At 69.8% G+C, this 21352-nt stretch overlaps 1 protein-coding gene across 7 annotated transcripts; it reads left to right on the top strand.

Moving 5' to 3' along the window:
- The first annotated feature begins 1925 nt into the window (after positions 1 to 1925).
- Positions 1926 to 19496, top strand: NFIX (nuclear factor I X). 7 transcript variants are annotated; one of them, XM_075076102.1, is made up of 11 exons: positions 1926 to 2119; positions 9891 to 10422; positions 13610 to 13672; positions 13852 to 13926; positions 14105 to 14225; positions 14677 to 14810; positions 15194 to 15316; positions 15709 to 15875; positions 16722 to 16845; positions 18267 to 18355; positions 19400 to 19496. In XM_075076102.1, the coding sequence occupies exons 1-11, from the start codon at positions 2093 to 2095 to the stop codon at positions 19412 to 19414; spliced, it is 1470 nt and encodes a 489-aa protein (XP_074932203.1). In that variant the 5' UTR covers positions 1926 to 2092; the 3' UTR covers positions 19415 to 19496. The 7 variants fall into 7 exon arrangements, with proteins under 7 accessions (XP_074932203.1, XP_074932204.1, XP_074932207.1 ...); XM_075076103.1 differs by lacking the exon at positions 15194 to 15316; XM_075076106.1 differs by lacking the exon at positions 16722 to 16845 and having other exon boundaries at positions 15816 to 15875.
- The last annotated feature ends 1856 nt before the right edge of the window (positions 19497 to 21352 follow it).

Below are 21352 nucleotides of genomic sequence, written 5' to 3'. Positions count from 1 at the left end.
GGGGGGGCGGGGAGCTTTAATGGCTTCCAGGCCTCGGCAGCCGGCGAAAACCCGTTCCTAACCAGAGCCAAAATCCCCCAAAATCGCCCCAAAACATTCCCCAGGCCTCCCTGGGGTGGGGGACCCACGCGTCCAGGTCCCCTCACCCCCACTGCAGCCCCCAGGCCTCCCCCCACGCCAACTGGGGGACTCAGGTGTCTGGGCTGCCAGCCCCCCCCCCGCCATAAACCCAAGGCCCCCCTAAACCCAGCCAAGAGGAGGGGCTGGAAATTGGCCCATTTTGGGTCAGTTTTGCCTGATTTTGGCGCCTCTGCAGTTCCTTCGCTCCCACCTTTGTCTTTCCCCACTGCTGAGACCCCACAGCCCCAGATTTACCACCACGGGGGGGAGAATGGGGACACAGTTCTCCCCACGGAGGTTTTTCCTGTCCAGCCTCAGGGATGAGGGGGTGCAGACCAGAGGTCTCCCCCGGGGTCCCTCCCAGACGCCAGGGTCCCTGTCCCCAACATGTCCTCACAGCTGGCAGAAGATGTGCTGTGGTGTCAGTGCTGGTCCTGGCATGTCACAGCGTGTCAGGGTGTGTCGTGGCATGTCAGGATGTGTCATGGCGTGTCAGCGCACATTGTTGCATGTGGCAGCGTGTGTGAGCGTGCCCCCCGCCCTGTGCCCGGCTCTGTCTACAGCCCCAGCTAGTCACGGTGACACATCTGGCACTGGTAGCCCCCAAGCAGCTGGTGGGGACAGGGATGGGGGCAGCTTGATGGGCCCCGTGTGATGCATGACGGCTGCACACACGTGTGTGCAGGGACACAGGGACTCGGACGTGCTGGGTCCCCTCTGGCCATGGTGGGCAACGGGTGCCCGGACACCTGGGACAGCCCTGTCCCCATGTGTCCCCACCCCTGCATGGGGGTCCAGGCAGGGGCTTCATGGCGCCGTGTCCCCCCTGTCCCCCACATGACAGCAGTGCCCCCCCCCATGGCAGCAGCTCAGTGGGGGGGGGGACCGCAGCTGTGCCCACCCTCCCCACCCCCGCACGGAGGGGACCCAGGCATCCAGGCAGGGGGGGATGCTAATACACTCCCCCACACTCCTGGGGTCCCCTCCAGCCACGGTCCCCCTGGCCAAGGGCCACCCAGGGCACCCAGTGACACCTGGGACACCCCAAAGCCAGGGCCCCTTGTGCTGTCCCTCGGTGCTTTGGGCCGCAGCAGCGCCGGCACCTCCGGCAGCGAAGGGGTGACAGTGGCTGTGGCGGCGGTGCCAGCGCTGGCACCCGGTGGTGACAGATGGCGGAGGGACGCGGCCGCAGCCGGAATGACAGATGAGGCTGCCACCACCGCCGTCACTGCCACTGCCACTGCCATCGGCACTGTCACTGTTACCCACACTGCCATGGCGCTGTCACTGCCACTGCCACTGTCATCGGCACCGTCATGACACGGTCAACAGCGCTGGCACTGCCATTGTCGCGGCACTGTCACCACCGCCGGCAGTGTCACTGTCACCGGCACTGCCACTGGCACTGCTGCGGCCACTGCCACTGGTACTGCCACCGCCGCTGTCACGGCACGGCCGCCACGGCCGCCACCAGACTGTGCCGCCTCTCCCCACTGCCACCGCCGGCGCTGCTGTCACTGTCACCCGTGGGGAGTCACAGCGGCCCCTGCGGCCTCTTGCTGGGTACCTGCGGCTGCGGGGTCCCTGCACGGGGGGGGGGGGCAGGTGGGGGACCGGTGTCCCCACGACCAGCGTGTCCCCCTCGTGTCCCCCCGTGGTCCCCCAGGCCGTCCCGACAGGGGCGGGGCCCATCCCGGCGGGGGCGTGTCCATAGTGGGTGGGGGCGTGTCCCGCGCCGCTAGTGGGCGGGCCCGAGAGTGGGATGGGCGTCTCCCGGGGCGTCTCCGGGGGCGGGGCCTGGTGGGGGCGGGGCCGGCGCGGCGCTTCCCGCGGCAAAAGTGCGGCGGGCGCCAACTTCGGGCAAACTTTACCCGCGCGCCGCCGGTACCGGCACCCCCGGACCCGGGACCCCCCCGGACCCCCGGCACCCCCGGACCCCCCGCCATGCCCCGCCGCGGCTGACACCGCCGCCATGTACTCCCCGTACTGCCTCACCCAGGTACGGCCGGGAGCGGGGGGCCCGGTAACGGGGGGCGTCCGGTAACGGCGGGTCTGTAAAGGGGGGTCCGGTCCGGGGGGTCCGGTCCCAGCTTTGCTGCGCACCGCGAACGGCTGCGGCCCCCCCCCCCCCCGCGCCAAAATCGGGGTGCATTGGGTGGGGGTGCGACCATTCCCCGGTTGCCGATACTGGGCGGGCGGCGACTCCGCTTCCTCCGCCGGCACCGGGGCCCCGGGTGAGCGCCGGAGCCGCTCCCGCTGCACGGCTGCCGGCGGTCCGGGGCTGCTGCCGCCTCTGGCCGGTATGTCTCGGAGAAGCTCCACTCGGACTCCCGGTGCGAGGGTCCCCGGTTGTGCCCGGCCCTGTGCGGGGGGACTCGATCCGGCGCGGGGCAGCGACCCCGGACCCCCCAGCCCGGTGCCGCCGCGAAGCCCCTTCCTGCGAGCGGAGGGAGCCGGGGCAGGGGTTACCCAGGGGGAATGGGGTGGTGGGGGTGGGGTTGCCCCACGGGAGGCGTCGTTCACGGGGCACCCGCAGGACGGTGCAGTCGGTGCCCGCGGGGTGTTTTGTGCCTGTGGGCACCGCCGGGACGGGCTGAAACCCGGTCCCGGGGGGGTGGTAGCCCCGGGGCCCACAGAAGGGCGGCCGGGTGGCTCGGTGGGGCCGGGAGAGGGTGAGGCCCCTGCAGGGGCACCGGCGCTGGGGAATGCCTTGTACTGGGGGGATTTGTTGGGGTGTTGCGGGGGACCGTGGGGAGGGAGGTCTTTACAGGAGGACTGTGGGGTCCGTGGGGTTTTGGGGGTTGTCTGTGGGGAGGGGCAACGCCGGTCGCTGGGTGGGGGCACGTTTTGGGGGCTGTGACATAGGGGTCCCTATGGGAGTTCCTATGGGGGTTCCTGCCCCCCCCCCCCGATATCCTGGGGTCCCCCTGGGGTCCCACCATGATTGCCTGGGCGGCCTGGCCCCCCCTGCCAGGCGTTGCTGCTTCCCCCCCCCGCCGTTGCCCTTTTCTCCCGCTTTTCGTGGAGGTTTTGGCGGCCGGTTGTGTCTGGGCGGGCGGCCAGCGGCGCTTCTCGCAGCTTCGGCGCCCGCCCCACACACGCGTGTGCACGCGCCAGCAACACGCCATTGCACATGCGTGTGCCCCTGCCTGCACACGCCAGCAACATGCCTGTGAGCCCGCCTGCCTGTACTGGTGCACACACATGTGGTCCCTCCTGCACACACAATTGCACATGTGTGTGCTTCCATGTACACATAGTCAAACACGTATGTGCTCGCTGGTGCGTGTGCACGATCACACTCTGCATGTGTGTGCATGCCCCTGTGCGCACCCCGTCTCACATTGTGCACACACATGCGTGCACACACATATACGTGGTGGCCTCATGGGCCCAATCCTGAGCGTGCTGAAGCGTGGCTGTGTGCACAGGCGCCGCATGCTGACACGCGTGTGCTTCCCTCTCACCCCCTTTTCCCTTTTGAGCCATTTCTGGGCGGTTTTGGGCTGCTGCCACCATCCCCCACCCCGGCACAGGGCCAGGCCCCCAGCGTGCGCAGGATCTGGCTGCTGTGCCCAGCTGCGGGCACAGAGAGCGGCACGCATAGCGGCACCTATAGCAGCATGTATAGTGTCATGTGTAGCGGCACGTATAGCGGCAGCTCCTGCCGCTGGGCCCTGTGGCTGACCAGGCGTGGGATGTACCTCGTCTGCCACTGGCGCAGCACCAGCGCCAGTCCCCTACAGTTCCCGTCCCCTCTAGCCGGTGTAGCTGGCAGCAGCTCCTTTCTCTGTGCCATAACCCGCAGCCTCGGCGGTGAAACCCCGCGGCTGGATGCATGGCCCCAGCCCCCACCAGGATGTAGCCCCCTGGCCCAGCCCTGGGCTCCAGCTGCCGGTGCTGCGGCTGCTCGCTGGGCCAGTGTCCCCCGTGTCCCCTCAGGTCTCCCAGCTGAAGGCTCCCGGCCGTGCAGAGCCGCCCCTGGCCTGGACCCCGGCGGGACGTAGTGCGGCCTCGGAGCAATGTGGGTCACTGTCACCCTTGCTGTCGTGACATCACTGTTAACTGTCACCAGCTGGGTGACCCCTGGGGTGGAACAAGGGCACCCACAGAACCCCCCTGGCTGCACAGAATACCCCCATGCCCATTTCCTCTCCAAAGAACAGGGGAAAATACACAGCGCCCCTCAGAGCCACCCCCACCCCCACACAACCCCGCCCCATCCCCACGCAGCTGCTATGGGGGGAGGCAGCCCAACCTACACCGTAGGGCTGCGTGGTCTGCGCGTGCCGGGCCCCTATAGCCCCTGCCCCGGCGGCCGTGTGGCGGTGGCCGCAGCAGCACGTGCGTCTCCAGCCCTTGTAGCAGTGCAGCGTAGGTGGGTGCAGCGCGGGGCGCTGTGGCCGGTGCGGGGTGCGGTGCAGAGCGTGAGGTGCTGCCGGCAGCGGGGCGCAACGCGCCGCACACTGTGGGTGCCGTGTGTGCATCACGACGCATAACGTAACGCGCGTTTGGGGGTTCAGTGCAGCGAGAGCCGGGGTCCGTGCTCTGCACGTGCCATGTACAGGACACATATGTGACATGTATGTCATAGGCAGCGTACCATGTCCTTGGGGCAGCAGACGGCAGCCGAAGGTGCGCTGCTGAGCGGGGCGCCAGAGCAGGACATGGTGTCGGGGGGGTGTTGTGTGGCACAGGTTTGGGATGTGCCCCAGAGCCCGCGGCACAGCACAGCCTGGCATGGCACGGTGCTGCGGCGGGGCCCGGTGCCACAGGGTGCCCCCAGTACCGCGGGGCATGCCCTGCACCTGCAGCTGTTACGTTTGGCTGGTGCCAGGACCCGCAGAGGGTGTGGAGCCACCTCTGGGGGCTGGGGGGAACAGGAGGGGCATGAGGTGCCCCAGCACCCCCCAGACGATGCCCCACCCAGCCTGCAGCCGCTATGGTGCCTATAGGGCCTGGCGAGGACCAGGGTGGTGCGTGGGGCACCTATGGGCTGTTGGGGCTGGGGTGTGCGAGGGGCTGTGGGTGCCCGATGGGCCCAACAGCAGGGCGGGGTTCACACGTGTGTAATGGTGGGGATGTGCACACGTATGTAATGGGGTGCAGGTGCATATGACGGAGAGAGAGGACGCATATGTGTGTCACGGGAACTGGGTGCACACATACGCGATGGGGGCGTACGTGCCGTGAGTGCACTGTGTGTGCGATGTGTGTGCAGGTGACGTGCACACGTGGCAGCTGCGCCTGCACGCTCCGTGCACATCTCCCTGCTCAGCGTGTGTGCAACACGTGTGCACAGTGCCTCTGCATACGGGTGCCATCCCACACTGCCCGTGTTGCATCCCTGCATGCACCAGGAGTGCAACACACATACGCACAGTGCAGTGCATGCGTGCGTGTGCCCATACTGGTGTGCGATGCATGTGCAAGGGCCCCGTGCCCCACGCGTGGCCATGTGGGGCTGCACCGCCGGCTGATGCAATCGGTGTAGGGGAGGCACCGCCTCCCCCGCCACGTGCGAGGCCGTGCGAGGCCGTGCGAGGCGCCCGGGGCCGTGTGAGATGGGGGCAGGTGACACGCGTGGGTGCCACGCCGGGGGGGCGTGCATGTGCACGGCACGCGCTGCCTGGTGCGCGTGGTGTGTTTGCGTGCTGTTGTGCCGTGTGTCCGTGTGGTGTGCACGCTGCCTGCGCGTGCGAGGGGCCGTGTGCGTGGTGAGGCGTGTGCGCGCCGTGTGGGCCCTGCACATGCATGGCGAGACGTGTGGGTATGCTTTGCTGTCTGCACCGCTGCACCCCTGTGTTACGGCACTTGTGGCTTTGACAGTCCCCCTCCCTGTGTCCCCCCACGCCCCCCCTGTGTCCCCTGGCTGTGGGGCTGCGCTGGCAGCATCAATAATGGAGAAGCCCTTGGCCGGGCTGGGGGGGGGCCCTGAATTATTGATGGGCCACAAAAAGCTTTCTTGGACGCGGCAGCACTGCAGGGCCCCCCCGGCCCAGCCTGGCAGGAGGCCACGGTGGTGCCGGGATGCCTGGATCCGCGCTGGGGAGGGAGCGGGGTTGGCGGGGGTGGGGGGCAGCCCGAACGCCTGGGTCCCCTCCCCAGCTGGTGGGGGGATGCACGCCTGGATGCCCGGGTCCACCGGTGCCAAACTGCATCAGCAGCCCCACGCGCTGCGGCACCGCCTCGAGCCACTGCGGCGTGTCCCCCCCCCCACCAGTGCCCGTGATTTCCGGACCCCCGGCACGGCCCGGGCGCCTGGGTCCCATTCCTGGCTCTGCCACATGGGGAAGTGGGGGGGCCCAGACGCCCGCATTCCCCACGAGCAGCCCAGACGCCTGGGTCCTCCACGTGGCTGCGGGCAGGGGAGCAGGCAGGCGGCTTCCTCCGCACAGCCCGGATGGCTGGGTCCCCCCTGGACGCCTGGGTCCCCCGCCAGGACCATCCGGCACGTTCTCTCCGAGGCCGCCAGGACGCCTGGGTCCTCCCGGACGCCTGGGTTCCGGCCGCTCCCGGCCTCGTGCCGGGGTCCCTTGTGGCTGTCCCCCTCCTTATCCCGGGGGTCCAGGATGCCCCTCACTCGCCCCCCCCTCCACCCCCCGTCCGCACACCCCCCCCACCCCGCCTGCACGGTCAGGGGCCGCCGGGGGTTTTTTTGGCGGCAATTCTGGCTGTTTCGGGCTGTTTTCTCTCGCGGCGAAGCCGAGGGCCGGGGGGAGCTGGCAGCGGCGCGGGAGGGCGGGCGCTGCCGGGGCGGGGGGGCCAGGGGGGGTGTTTTTCTTTTTTTTTTTTTTTTCTTTTTTCCCTCTTTTCTGTTTTTTCTGGGCTTTTCCCTCCCGATCCGGCGCCGCCCCCCCCCGCCGCCGCGTTGGCGCTTTGCCGGGCGCTCGCAGCTGCGGACGCGGCGACGTGGCTTCGCCCGAGACTGCGGCTCAATGCGGGGCCAGCGCAGCCAATGGCAGCCCGGCGGCACCGGGGCCGGACCCCACCTCAGCGTGGACCCCGGTGTCCGGGGGGGGCCCTGGTGTCCAGGAGGGGACCCCGGCCTCAGGCAGGGACCCCAACGTCTGTGCAGACTCCAGTGGCCAAGCCTCTAGATCCTTCCATGCTAGCCCCGACTTCCCCGTGGAGGGGTGGGGAGGGGACCCAGGCGTTCGGGCGGACCCAGGTGCCGGGGCGCCATGGGCCTGACCTGGTGGCTCTTTGTCTTCACGGGGGCCGCGGGGAGACCTAGGTGTTTGGGCCACCGACCCTCCCCGCTGCCAGCCCGACCCACCCCAGTGCCCTTCCCAAGGTGTCCGGGTGGAGCCAGGCATCTGGGAGCCCTCCCGGTGCCCAAGCGGGTGCTGGCAGGCCTGGACGCCTGGGTTCTCTGCAGCTGGCTGGGAGGGGAGGGGGGCTGTGGGGTGGAGGGGGCCCGGACGCCTGGGTCCCCTCCGTCCCTGCAGGCGGCTCGGCCAGGGGTGCCGTGAGCGAAGGTGTCATGTGTGGCCGTGACCCCCCTCGTGCAAAGCGTGACCCATGGTGCGAACCCCTCAGAGGGGTCAGGAGCCCCTGGGTGTCCCTCTTCCCACACTGCGCCTTCCCCCGCCCCCCCCGCCAGCACCGCAGTGTCCCATTTTGTGGGTTTCGCAAAGCGAAACAGGGCAGGAAGCGGGTGGGGGCTGGGGAGCGACCCCGTGCATGTCGTCGTCCCCCCTGCTGTGGTTTTGGGGTGAAAGCCACGAGGTTTGGGGCTGGGGAGGTGTGCGGGCATCGAGGTGCGGGAGCCTCCACCCGTCCCTGCCGCCGAAACGCCCAAATTTTGGGCTTTTTCTTCACACAGAGGGAATTAATTACGGGGGGGGGAGGTTTGGCTCCAAGCACCGCGTCGGGGATTTGGGGGCAGAAACGGAGGTTTTGGGCCGTTCCGCGCTGGGGCCGCCACGGGGCCAGGGAAAGCGGCCAAAATCCGGGCCCTTCCCGCTCCTGGGGTGTGTCGGGGGGGCCAGACCCCCGGGATGGGCCCCTCGTGCGAGCGCGGCCCCAGCGTCCTCGCTCGACCCCCCTGCACGGGGCTTTGCACGAGGGTTTGCACGAGGAGCGCGATCGAGGCGCGTGGGTGACACCCCCCCCCCCCGCCCCGGGCACGGTTGTGGGTGCAGATCCCCATGTTTTGGCGAAGCCCCCGGGGCCGCGGGTGCACCGGGGGGGCCGGCGGGGGGGGGGGGTTCTGCCCCGCCGGCCGCCTCGCACGGGGCTTTGCACGGGTCTGGCTGTTCCACACGCGTGGGACTCGCTGAGGGCTCGCCGGGCACACGCGTGGCCGCGCCGGGGCGCGCCCGGTGCCCCCCCCCCCCCCCGTCCCGCCGCCCCCGGCCCCCCCGCGCCGTGTCCCGGCCCCGAACTCCACCGCCCCCCCCCGGCCCCGCCCCCCCCGGCCCGGCCAATGGGGCGGCTGCTCCCCCCGCGCGCTGCGCCCCCATTGGCCACCGCCGCGCCGGTCCCGGTGCCAAAAGGGGCCGCGGCGGCTCCGCGCGCTCCGCGCCCGGCGGCGGCGGCGGCGGCTCCGGCTGCGGCTCCGCGGCGGCACCGGGACCCCCGGACCGGGACCCCCCCGACAGGGACACCCCCGACAGGGACACCACCCCCCGGGACCCGCACTGTCCCGGCAGCTGGGACACCCCCGACACCCCGGTAACCGGGACCCCCGGTACCTGAGGCCCCCCTGCAGTGTCCGCCCCCCGGACCCGCCCCCCCCCCCCCCCCGGTAGCCCCCGTTAACCCCTTCCCTCCCAGTAGCGCCCCCCGTCCCCGTCTGTCGCCCCCGGTTCTGCCCCGCCGGGGCCCGACTGGCAGCTGCCCACGGCCGGGATGAGCCGCCGCGATGGTACGGACGGGGATGGGATGGGACGGGACCGGCGGCTCCGGGGACGGGGACCGAGGACAGGCGCTGGTGGCACCGGGGACTGCGATGGGGACCGGGATAGGGCCGGGGACTGACGGCACCAGCGAGCGGGAACAGGGGACGGGGACCGGTGGCGCTGGCATCGGGGACAGGCGATGGCGGGTGGCAGCGGGAACGGGGACCGATGGGGAAGGGGATGGTGATCGGTGGCACCGGGGATAGGGCTGGCAGCAGGGACCAGCTCTAGGGACGGGGACCACGCGGGCGGCTTGGGGACGTGCCTGGGGCAGCCGAGCCCCGACGGCGGTGAGAGCCGGACGGGGATGGAGCGGGCTGGGGCTGAGCCAGTACAGGGGGCAGGGACGGGGCGGCACCGGGGCTGGGGCATGGGCTGTGCCGGGACGGGGGCAGCGGGGATGGGGACACGGGGCTGAGTCGTCCCCGGGCTGGGGACGTGGGAGCACCGTGGGGCTGCACCGGTACCGGGGCTGTGCAGGGCCGGGAGCTGACTTGTCCCTGGTGCCAGCCGCGCACCAAGAGCCCGGCAGGTCCCCCTGAGCCAGCGCTGCCCCGGTCTCCCAGCCCCATAGCGCCGTCCCCGGGGCCAGATCCTGCATCCCTGGTCCCCGGCAATGCCCAGGGCTGAGCTGAGTGTCTCCTGGGGCTGGGATGGCCCCGGGCCTGGGTATGGTCCCCTGCACAGGACGGGGGTGCCCCTGGAAGCACCCTGGGCAGGATGCAGCCATGTCTGGGGATGCTCCTCCTGCACAGCACGGGCATCCTCCCAGGAGCATCCTGTGCAGGGTGGGGGTCCTCTGGGAGCTGCTGGGGCCGTGGCCACCCCACGGCAGCACCCCACTGACGGTGCCCTGCCCCACAGGATGAGTTCCACCCCTTCATCGAGGCGCTGCTGCCCCACGTCCGGGCCTTCTCCTACACCTGGTTCAACCTGCAGGCCCGCAAGCGCAAGTACTTCAAGAAGCACGAGAAGCGGATGTCGAAGGAGGAGGAGCGTGCCGTCAAGGACGAGCTGCTGGGCGAGAAGCCTGAGGTCAAGCAGAAGTGGGCCTCGCGCCTCCTGGCCAAGCTGCGCAAGGACATCCGGCCCGAGTGCCGCGAGGACTTCGTGCTCTCCGTCACCGGCAAGAAGGCGCCCTGCTGCGTTCTCTCCAACCCCGACCAGAAGGGCAAGATCCGCCGCATCGACTGCCTGCGCCAGGCTGACAAGGTCTGGCGCCTGGACCTGGTGATGGTCATCCTCTTCAAGGGAGTCCCGCTGGAGAGCACTGACGGCGAGCGCCTGGCCAAGGCGCCCCAGTGTGCCAGCCCCGGCCTCTGCGTCCAGCCCCACCACATCGGCGTCACCATCAAGGAGCTCGACCTCTACCTGGCCTACTTTGTCCATGCGCCTGGTGAGTGCTGCCGGTGGGGAGCGCGGGGGGCTGAGCCGGAGCCGGCAGCACGGTCAGGGGGCGGCGGCAGGGTCCGCTGCACACACCAGGGCTGCAGGCAAAGGCTCCCGGCTGTGCCCTCCCTGGCTCCAGAGAGGTCCTGGGGGCACTGTCCCCTCTGCAATGCCCTGGGGGCAGCTGCAGTCCCAGCAGGTGCTGGAGGGACCCTGCACCAGGGCTGGGCTGTGTCTGCAGCAGCCCTGGGGCCGGCGCAGTGCCGGTGGTTCTGCGGAGGCACCCGGGGCCCCCCTTCAACCCACGGCCCTCCCCGGCCCCACACCCACCTAGGGTGGCCCCGGCCGGGGATGCCAGCCCCCACGTGCCTTGCACAAAGCCGCACCGTGTGCCAAAGCACGCGCCGCGTGCCGTGTGCCGCGTGCCAAGCCGTGTGCCATGCGCTGTGCCAGACTGTGCACCATGAGCCGTGCATGGAGCCGTGCCGTGCACCAAGCTGGGTGCCAGACCAAGCCCCGAGCCGTGCCGTGCACCAGGCTCTGCACAGCACCAAGCTCCGCTGTGCACCAAGCACCGAGCCCTGCCGTGCACCAAGCTGTGCCATACACTAAGCCCCAAGCCCTGCCGTGCACCGAGCCGTGCCGTGGGCCGGGCTCCTGGCGGATGCTTCTGCCCTGGCCGAGGCGTGGGCGTGCAACGGGCACCCGGCTCTTGTGCCTGCGGGGCACCAGCAGCGTACACGCATGTGTGCGGTGAGCTGAGGTGGGGGGGACACAGGTGTATGCAGAGCTGCAGGGGCTGCAGAGGGGTCTTGCGTGTGTGGGAGGCACAGAGGCAGAGCCGTGTGTGTGTGTGTGCGTGTGCATGGTGGGGTACCCTAGCCCGGGTGCCTGGTCCTGTCTTTCCTGCTGGGGGGGAGGTGTAATTTTGGGGCTGGAGCAAGGGATTTTGGGCTGCTTAGCCAGTGCTTAGGGTTGGCTCCCAAATGCCTGGGTCCTTGCTGGGGGGTGCCCAGATACCAGGGTCCCTCATGTGCCTTGCGGGGTGAAGAAGGAGGCAGTTGGGGTGTGTATCCTGCCTCCAACCCCCATCCCGCCCCCCCCCCCCCGACAAATCCCCCCCCAGGCCCATGTGCCAAATCTGAGCATGTCTGCGGGGGGGCCCTGCAGCCCTCCCCCCTACCCCCACTCCCCTGCCCAGCCTGGGGGGGGCTCAAATCCCCAATGCAGCTCCCGCCCAGCACTGCCAAAATGGCCCCGGTTGGCACCGTGCCCCCATGCGCGGCACGAGGCCCCGTGCGCGGCCCCGGCCCCCAGCCCCCCCGGCATCCCCCCTCTCTCCCCTGCCAGGGGCCCTTTGGCTGCTGCAGGCTGGGGGGGGGCACGGTGCCAACCCCCCCCCTCCCCGTGTGTGTAAGATGGCGGCGCCTGTTGGCACCCGAAACGCGCTGCGGCACCGCAGCCCCGTGGTGGGACCCTCCTGGGATGGGGACAGCCCCCGTGCTGGGGACCCCCGTGCCATGGTGTGCCACCCCCTCTGCAATAGCCCCTGCCCTGTGCCAGGGAGCCCCCAACCTGCTCCTGTTCGTGTCTTGCACACGCATGTGCCACAGGGCTGTGCTGGTGGTGCCCCTCTGCCTGCCCAGTGCGGGGTGAGCCCACGCACCAGTGTCCCTTTCCCCGCTGAGGTTCCGGCTCCGCGCTGGGGGTGTCCATATGTGCCTATAGGGGCCTGCGGGGTGTATCGGGGCCTGCGGGCACTTGCAGAGACCTGTATGTAGGTTTCTGGGGTCTTGGGGTGCAGGTGGAGCTATAGGGTGCTATAGGGCTCTGCCAGGACCTCTGTGTGTCTGGGGTTCTGTGGTGCTCCAGGTGGGTCTCTAGGGCCCATCGGGCTGTGGGCAGCTGTAGGGGTCGTGAGGTCCATAGGGGCTGCGAGGGTGATGCACACGGTTGCTGCTGGCGCTGCCCGAATGCCTGGGTCCCTTCCCAGACGCCTGGGTCCGGGGGACGCAGGTGTGGGGGGAGGGGCCCTGCGGGGGGGGTCAGGGTGCAGCTGCCAACAGCACCTGAACCCCCTGCCGGGGCTGGGGATGCAGGGACGCTGTGGGGCTGGGGTCTTGTAGGGACACAGGGACCTGCTGGGGGCTCAGGGGAAACTGAGGCATGGGGCGGCTGCAGGACGGGGGTCCTGAGACCCGCCCCCAGGGACCCAGCTGTCTGAGCCCCTGCTCCTGGCACCCAGCACGGGGTCTGCTCTGTGCCCAGGGGCTGCAGGAGGACCCAGGCGGCCGGGTGGGTCGTGGGGGTGGGGCGGCACGCGCCTGCCACGCGACCCCCCCCCCCCCCCCCCCGCGGAGGCTGCGACCCGGCACGCGCCCTGCTGACCCCTGACCCCACAGGGTGATGCGGCGGGGCCAAAACGGGGGAGGGGACCTGTCCTCCTGACCCTCCCCACCCGGACGCCTGGGTGTGGGGACAGCAGGGGTGAGGGGAGCCCCGGGGCCCTGTGGGGGTGCTGGGAGGACCCAGACATCGGGGATGGAAGGTGCCGGGGGGGATGGGACACCCAGACATCTGGGATGGAGGTACTGGGGGGGACCCAGGTGTCTGGGGCAGACCCAGGTGTCCGGGGCAGATGGGGGTTGCCTTTGCGGGGGGGACCCAGGCGTGCGGGGAGGTGCTGGGGGGGACCCAGGCATCCGGGCGCCCCCCCACTCAGCGCAGACAATGGCTGCTTTGTTGGCGCTGCCCGTTGGCGGGGGGCCAACGCATTCCTGGCCCCCGGCCCGGCCCCACGGCGGCCCCCAGCCCCCCCGGCCCGGCCCGGCCCCCTGCCAGCCCTGGCCCCCTGGCCCCCTGCGGCTGCTGCATCCCCCTTATCACCCGGCCAAGGGGCACCTGAACACCTGGGTCCCCTCGGGGGTGCGGGGTGGGGGCACCCGGATGCCTGGGTCCTATACGGGGTGGGGGGGTGCCTGGACGCCTGGGTCCTCCAGAGGAGGGGGGCTGCGGGTGCCGCCCGGGCACAGCTGAGGTCCTGGAGGACGTTCACCTTGAACGACCCCGCAGGAACAAGGGGCCCTTCAGTGCTGGGACCCAGGCGTCCAGGGCTGCCCCTCCCCAGGGCGGGATGGGGACCCCAGCGTCCAGGGGGACCCCGGCGGCCGGGCCTGACCCTGTCTCTCCTGCAGACTCTGGACAATCTGACAGTTCAAATCCCCAGGGAGACGCGGACATCAAACCACTGCCCAACGGTGAGCCCCCAGTCCCTTCAGTGCCACCCCCTGCAGCCCCCTTGTGCTCCCAGTGCCCCCCCTGTGGCCCCCAGTGCCCTCTGTCCCCATGGCGTCCCTATCCTACGAGTCTATGTCCCCAGTCCCTATGCTCCCCCAGTGCGGTGTCCCCCCATGTCCCCCATCTGCCGTGTTCCCAGGGCACCTGACCTTCCAGGACTGCTTTGTGACGTCGGGTGTCTGGAACGTGACGGAGCTGGTGAGGGTGTCCCAGAGTAAGTGGGGAGATGGGGGGGACGGGGGCAGGGGAAGGGATGGGATGGGGGGGACAGGGGAACACAGGGGTGTTGTGGGAATCAGGGGAGGTGGGGGCATGGGACATGGAGACATGGGGGACGTGGGAGTGGCTCAGGGGGTCCTGTGTTGGTCCCCCACGTCCCCCATGTCCCCCAGCCCCTGTGGCGACAGCGTCGGGCCCCAACTTCTCGCTGGCCGACCTGGAGAGCCCAGGGGGCTACTACAACATCAGCCCTGTCGCGCTTGGCCGCCGGCCCCTGGGACCCCCTGCCGCCAGGTACCCTGGGGCCTCCTGAGACCCCCCTATAACCCCACGGCATGCCCCCCCTAACCTTTGGGACCCCCATAACCCCCTGGGATCCCCCAATAACCCCCCTTCGCCCCCAGAATCCCCCTTTACTACCCAATAACCCCCCGGGACACCCCCAGAACCCCCTGACCCCCTCTGGGATCCCCCAATAACCAACTTGGCCCCTTGGAACCCCCCATTAACAACCAATAACCCCCTGGGACACCCCCAGAACCTCCATAAGCCCCTGGGACACCCCTGGGATACCCTATACCCCCACATGCAGACACCCTCCAGGGCTCCCATACACCCCTGTGTCCCTAGCGGGGGGTGGTGCTCCAGTTCTTGGTGAGTGACACTGCTTGGGAGGAGGGGGATGTCCCCATCCCTGGGGGGGGTGACACTCCCATCCCCAGAGGTGACACCCCTGTCCCCGCAGCGGCCCGAAGCGCCCCAAGGCGCTGGATGAGGGGGACCTGGAGGGTCCTGGGGATGACGTCTTCTACCCTGGGCCGGGGCGGTCCCCAGCCCCTGGCAGCAGCCAGGGGCCCTGGGGGGGGGACGTTGACACCGGTGGGTGACATGGGGGGGCATGGGGGCATGTGGAGTTGGGGGAATGACAAGAGGGGTTTGGGGGGGCACAGGGGGCTCCTGGGGGCGGATGTGGACATGGGGGCATGACAAGAGGACGTGGGGAGGGACAGCGTGGGGGGAACGTGTGGGGTAAGGGGCAAAGGGGGGTTGCGAGGATGCAGAGGGCTTGGGTGGGGCTAAGGGGTGCTGGGAGTCAGTGGGGGCCATGGGGGTTCCCTGAGAGCTGTGGGGACTGATCTGTGCTGGGAGGCCTGGGGGGATGCTGGGGTCTGGGAGAAGTCTGGGGGTCCGGGGCGGGGTCCCCAGGGGGCCGTGGGGGTGCTGGGGTCCGGGTGCCCCCCCGACCCCCGCGGCCCCTCCAGGCCCAGCGGCGCTGAAGAAGTCGGGGAAGTTGGATTTCTGCAGCGCCCTGTCGGGGCATGGGGCCGCCCCCCGCATGGCCTTCGGCCACCACCCCCTGCCTGTCCTGGCTGGCGTCCGCCCCGGTGAGACCCCAACCCCCCGGAAACCCCTGGGACCCCTGTCCCCCCTGGGCACCCCCTGCCTTCCCCTGGGACCCCCAGCCCCCCCCACTGCCTCACCCCGACACCCCTGCCCCCCCCCAGCTCCTTGGGACCCCTGGTCTGGAGGGGTTGTGGTGGCCGCGGACACCTGGGTCCCACCTGGGCACTGGGGGAGAACAGAGGGTGGACCTGGGCAGATGGGGGGTCTGGACCTGGGCTCGGGGGATTGGGGGGTGGGATGTCCCTGGACACCTGGGTCCTGTTCCCATTCCCCCCAAATGCCTGGGCCCTGGGAGAGCTCCAAACCCCGGGTCCTGCATCCCCGGACACCTGGGTCCCGCGGCCGCCCGTGCTGGCGCTGAGGGTCCCTGCAGGCAGCCCGCGGGCCACGGCCTCGGCGCTGCACTTCCCGTCGGGGTCCCTCCTGCCCCAGTCGAGCCCCTACTTCGCCCACCCCACCATCCGCTACCACCACGGGCAGGACTCGCTCAAGGACTTCGTCCAGTTCGTCTGCGCCGACGGCGCCGCCCAGGGCCCCCAGGTGGGACGGGGCTGGGGCTGGGGGACGCTGCGGGGACACCACGGGGACGTGGGGGGGGGGGGGGCGGGATGCAGGGGATGGGGTGTAGGAACACGGTGACGCGGGACATGCGGAGGCGGTGGTGACACTGTGGGGACATGGGGGATGCCGTCCCCTGGCCTGACCCCGCCCTATGCCCGGGGCGCTGCCAGTCTCTGCGGGGCCAAGGCCGGTGCGGCGCGCTGGGACCGGTGCGGGGCCCCGGGTGGACGCTGGTCCCGGTGCAGCTCCCAAGGGACAAGCGCGTGCTCGGTCGCCGCGGCAACGGGTGCCCAGGGGGCGGGACCCGTATGCAAATGAGGTGCAGGAGGCAGAGCCTCTGCCGTGGCGTTCCCTGGAGGTGGGGCTTGTAAGCAAATTAGGCAGGGGGGCGGGGCCTGTGCAGGACAATTCCCTGGAGGTGTGACCTAGATGCAAATGAGGGCCAGGAGGAGGAGTCTGTATGGAAATGAGGCAGCAGAGGCGGTGCTGGAGAGCAAAGAGGTGGGGCTTTATGCAAATATGGTGACTGGGGTGGGGCTGGAATGCAAATACAGCATGGGAGGCGGAGCTTGTATGCAAATGAGCCCCGGCAGCTGTGCTGGCTGCAGCAGGAGGGCCAGGAGAGGGGTGACAGGGACCCCCACGCTGGGGACTCTCCCCGTGGGGGGCCCCCCCCACGCACACCTGTGCCATGTGCAATGGTCCCTGTCTCTCCCCTGTGCCACCCTGTGCCGCTGCCCCCCTCCCCCTGTGCCACTGCACTGTCCCTGCCCTGCCCTGGGGGTCCTGGGGTGCCGGGTGCCCGTCACCGTGTTCTCGTTGCAGCCGTGCGGGGTGCAGGGCCGGGCCGGGGGGGCTGCGGGGGCCCCCCTGGCCCGGCCCTTGCCCCTGCCCCCGCCGGAGCCCAAAGCCCCCAGCGGCCCCCAGGGCGGAGCGCCCGCGGCACCCCGTAAGTCCCTGGCCCCTGCGCCCCACTGCACCCCACTGCACCTGCAGCCGGGACCTGGGCCACGGTGGGGCAGGGAGGGATGCAGGGAGTGCAGCGATGGGGTGTGGTGCAAAGGGTGCAGCAGTAGCGTGTGTGGGGTGGAGTGGTGGGGTGCAGCAGCAGGGGGTGGAGCAGTGGGGTGTAGGGGTGCAGCAGTGGGGTGCATTGGGGTGCAACAGCAGGGTGCAGGGGTGCACAGTAGAGGGGTGCAGCTGTGCAGTGCAGGGGGCGCGGCAGCAGGGTGCATTGGGGTGCAGCAGCAAGGTGCAGGGGTGCACAGTAGCAGGATGCAGCAGCAGCAGTAGCAGGGGTGCCCATCAGTGGGGTGCAGCAGTGGGCTGCAGTGGGCTGCAGGTGCCAGGCAGGGACCTAGGGGGCCGATGGCATGAGTGGCAGCAGTGGCCCTGGGGTGACCTGGCAGTGGCACAGGCAGGCGCAGAGTGGCACCAGTGACACAGGTGGCACCAAGGTGACCCTGGGGGGGGGTGGGTGGGGGTGTGCAGCAGGTGACAGGGCTGACACGGGAGGGTGACACGAGGTGACAGGGTGGCCCAGCCTGGCCCGGCTGCCCGTGCATCATCACCTCCTCCGCATCGTCATCGCTGTCACTGTCCCCTGTCACCGTCCCCTGACCCCAGGCACGTCTGCTCCGTCCCTGCCGGCGCCTCATCCACCCCATTTTCAGTTCGTTTTTCCCCTTCTCCATTTTTTCCTCCTTTTACCCCATTTTCGGGGGAGGGGGGGGTGGGGGTGTTGGTCGGGAGCGGGGTACCCGGGATGCCTGGGTCAATCGTGCCGCCAGGGGTCCAGGGCCCAGATGCCTGGGTCCTCTGTGGGGGGCAGGGGGACACCTAGATCCCGTGAATTTTCCTTCCGGCTCCATCCTCAGGGGGTACATGGGGGGGGAGGGGGAGGTCCCCACAGGTAAGTTCTGATGGGAAGGGCGGGAGGGGGTCCTGGTGCTGTGCAGCTGGCACGGGGCACCTATGCAGTGGGCGTGCACGTGTGCGCGCGCGTGTGTGTGTATGTGCGCGCGCTCGTGTGCACGTGGCCCTGGATGCACACGCGTGTGACTGTGCATGCATGGCCTCGCCCGCTCACCTGCACTGTCACACACACGCACATGCGTGTGCAGCTGCCCCCACCCCACCCCGCCCCACCCCGCCCCCCCATCAGCCCTCGGCTCCTCGCAGCCAAGGGGGCGCGTTCCCCCGGCTCCGCCTGCACGCAGGTGCTTTTGCACACGCTCACGCGCTCGCCACAATGCCACGGGCTCGGCGTGACGCCGGCCGCCTCGCGCGCCTCGCACCGCGCGTCTCGCGCGCCTGCACCGCGGGTCACGGGTGCCCGCGCGGGCTGGGCTAAGCCTGCTCTCCCTGCAGCATTCGCAGCGTCAGGCGCCGCCGCTGCCCCCCGCCTTGTCGGCCTCGGACCCCGCGACGGCAACTTTCTGACCCTCCCCCAGCAGCAGGTAGGGTCCCCTCCCCGCACGCCTGGGTCCCCTCCCGCACTCCTGGGTCCCTCCCTGCATGCCCGGGTCCCCTGCCAGGGCACGCCCGAACACCCAGGTCCTCACCTGCCCCTCCTCCTCTCCTGGGCTAATTAGGTGGTTAATGAGACTGGTCCCAGGACCCCACCCCCTTCCACCTCTGCTGCCAAATTGGGAGGCACTGGGGGGGGGACGGCCCCCCATCATGCCTGACCCGTCTGGTTGCTGGGGGCAACGAGACATGATGTCATCGCCAGGCCCTGCCTGGAACAATGGTGGGGCGGGCCCTGCCCCCAGCATTGCCGTGGCAACCTTGTGGCCCCCCCCCCCCCGCCTTCCCACCCCCCCCCCATCACTGTGGCACTGCTGTGGCACTGTGGGCTGGGGGTCGCGACCCCCAGCAGGGCGCCCCATTGGCCCCTAGCGCCGTGGCACGACGCCCGATTGGCTGTCTGCCCCATGGCGCCGGCCCCGGATTGGCTGGCGCTGGAGCAGGCCGCGGCACCGGCCCAGAGCCAATGGGCCGGGTGTAGGGGGGGAGGCCAGGGCTGGTGGCCAATGGGGGGCCTCGGTGGGCCAGCCAGGCAGTGCCTGATTGGCTGGCACTGACAGGCAGGAGGGGGAGGAGCCAGCGGTAGATTGGCTGGCACCGGCAGGCCTTGGCAGGCTGCGGGCGCTGCGGCGGGCAGACGCGTCCTCATTGGCTGGACCTGGTGGTGCGGTGGTTTGGCAACCAATGGCATGCCAGCGCCGCGCCTGGTTTGGCACGCGGGGGTGGGCGGGGCGCCCGGATGCCTGGGTCCCCCCCCAGCCGCACTGGGCCCACCATGTGCTGGGGCTTGAGGCTGGGGCCAAGCTGGGGTGCTGCCCAGCCGCCTGGGTCCCCCCGGCCACCTGGGTCCCCCGTGCCACGGGTGGGCCCTGACCCCGCCCCACCCCACCCCAGCGGACCATGGGGGGGCGGGGGGGGAGGCTGGGAGGATGGGGTCTGGTGTCCACCAGCCGCTGACCCCTGTTTCTCCTCAGTCCTGGTTCCTCTGACGCCGCCCCTGGACAAGGAGAAACCACCCGGAAAAAGGAGGAAAACAAAACAAAACAAAAAAAGACAAAAAAAAAAAAAAAAAAAAAAAAAAAAAGGAAGCCGCAGCCCCCCCCCCGGCCCCCCCCCCCGCTGCCGTCCATCCCCGGGGGGGCCCCAGCCCCCCCCCGACGTGGATGAGGGTTCGGCCTCTCTGATGTGTGACACCTGCCCCCCCCCCCCCCCGGGATTCCCCCCCCCTCCCCCAAATCTCCCTTCTCCCTTCCCCCCCCCCCCACTCCCCCAGCACAGACAGGGTCACCCTGGGCCCCCCGGGGGTGTTTGGGCCTCCCTGCCCCAGCTGCAATTTGGGGGGGGAAGGGGGGAAGACACGAGGCTCCTGGGGGGGCACACGCGTGTGCACTCGCACCACACCTGCGCACACCCGCGTGTGCCCGCAGCACGTTTGCACGCACCCACGCACGCGTGTGCGCGCCTGGCACTGTGTGGTCACACCACACGTGTGCATCCGCACCCCTGCCGCTACCACCCCACCCCCACCCACCCACCCCGTGCGTGCACGGTCACATGTGTGCGCCCCCCGCCCCTGCACACGCGTGTGCCCTGGTCACCAGCACTTGCACACGCACTGCACACGCGTGTGCTGGGGGGCCCCCTTGCTGCAGGCCAGCGAGTGGGGCCGGGGGGGCTGAAACACCCTGAATCGCCCGAATGCCCCTCTCCCCCGGCTTTGGGGTCCCCCCGACCCTCCCCCCCAGCTCATTTTTTTTAATTAAGTGCAATTACCCCCGGGCAAGGCCCCCCCCCCCCCCTTGGGTCAAACTCCCATGTTTTGGGGTCTAACCCCGCTGGGGGTCAAACCCCCCACACGGGTTTGGGGTCAAACCCCCCGTTTTGGGTCAGACCCCCCCATCTGGGGCCCATCCCCCTTTTGGGTTACCCCCCCCTTTTTTTTTTTTTTTGTCCAATTTCCCCATTTGGGGTCAAACCACCCCAGTGTGGGTCCCTCTTCCCCTCTGGGGTTAAACCCCCACGTTTAGGGTCAGCCCTGCCCCCATTTGATGCCCCCCCGGGTCACCCCCCCCCGGGGTCAAACCTCCCATTTTGGGGTCAAACCCCCCCTTGGGTCTCCCCCAACTCTCCAAGTGCTTTTTTGGGGAACCCACCCACTTTTCCCTAATCTTTCCCATTGGGGTTTCACACCCCGCCCCCCCAGCAATTTTGTGTTTTTTTTATTATCGTTTTTGGGTAGTTTTGCTCTGGCCCCACATTCTGGGGGGCACTGGGGCCCCAATTCCCAACATGGGCCCTATGATGGGGGGGGGGAATCTGGGGGCATTTTGCTCATTTGGGGGTTTTTCTGCACCTTTGGCTGATTTTGGTGTCGGGGGGACGGGATGGGGCCCCCCTCTCACCCCGGGCAGTTTGGGGGGTACAGCCCACCCCTGGCCCCCGGGTTTTGGGGTCAGATGGACCAAAATTGCATTTGCCTTAGACCCCCCCGTGTGCCTTCCCCCCCCAATGGGCCCCCCAAAATGGGGACAATCATTAGGGCCCCCATTTTGGGGACCCCACTCTGGGCGACCCCCCTCTTTGTGGCCCCCTCCCCTGGGTTTTTTGGACCCCCCCCCGGGACCCCCACCAGCAGTGCCCTTCCCCCCGGGAAGCAGGCCCCTCCCCAACTTTGGGGATCCCCCCATTTTGGGGCCCCCACTGGGGCCCCCCACCAGCAATGGGGCCCCAACATTTGGGGACCCCCCCCACCAGCAATGGGCCCCTCCCCGGGCAGTGGGAACCCCCCCCGGTACTGGGTACCCAGATTTCGGGACCCCGTCCCCCCCTCCTCCAAGCCCTGGATGGGGGGGTGCCATCTTGGGAGGCGTCGCTCTCGGGGCCCCCCCCCACCAGCGTTGCACATTTGGGGACCCCCAGCTCGCCCC

Source organism: Phalacrocorax aristotelis, chromosome 28, assembly GCF_949628215.1.
Source record: "Phalacrocorax aristotelis chromosome 28, bGulAri2.1, whole genome shotgun sequence".
NCBI lineage: Eukaryota > Metazoa > Chordata > Aves > Suliformes > Phalacrocoracidae > Phalacrocorax > Phalacrocorax aristotelis.
Note: the sequence above shows the minus strand (reverse complement) of the source record. Positions and strands in the feature narration are given on the sequence as shown.

Coding starts and splice junctions, on each gene's coding strand:
- NFIX (XM_075076102.1), top strand. CDS start 2,093: ATGTACTCCCCGTACTGCCTCACCCAG. Junction 10,423..13,609: donor CTACTTTGTCCATGCGCCTG/GTGAGTGCTGCC, acceptor TCTCTCCTGCAG/ACTCTGGACAATCTGACAGT. Junction 16,846..18,266: donor CGGAGCGCCCGCGGCACCCC/GTAAGTCCCTGG, acceptor CTCTCCCTGCAG/CATTCGCAGCGTCAGGCGCC.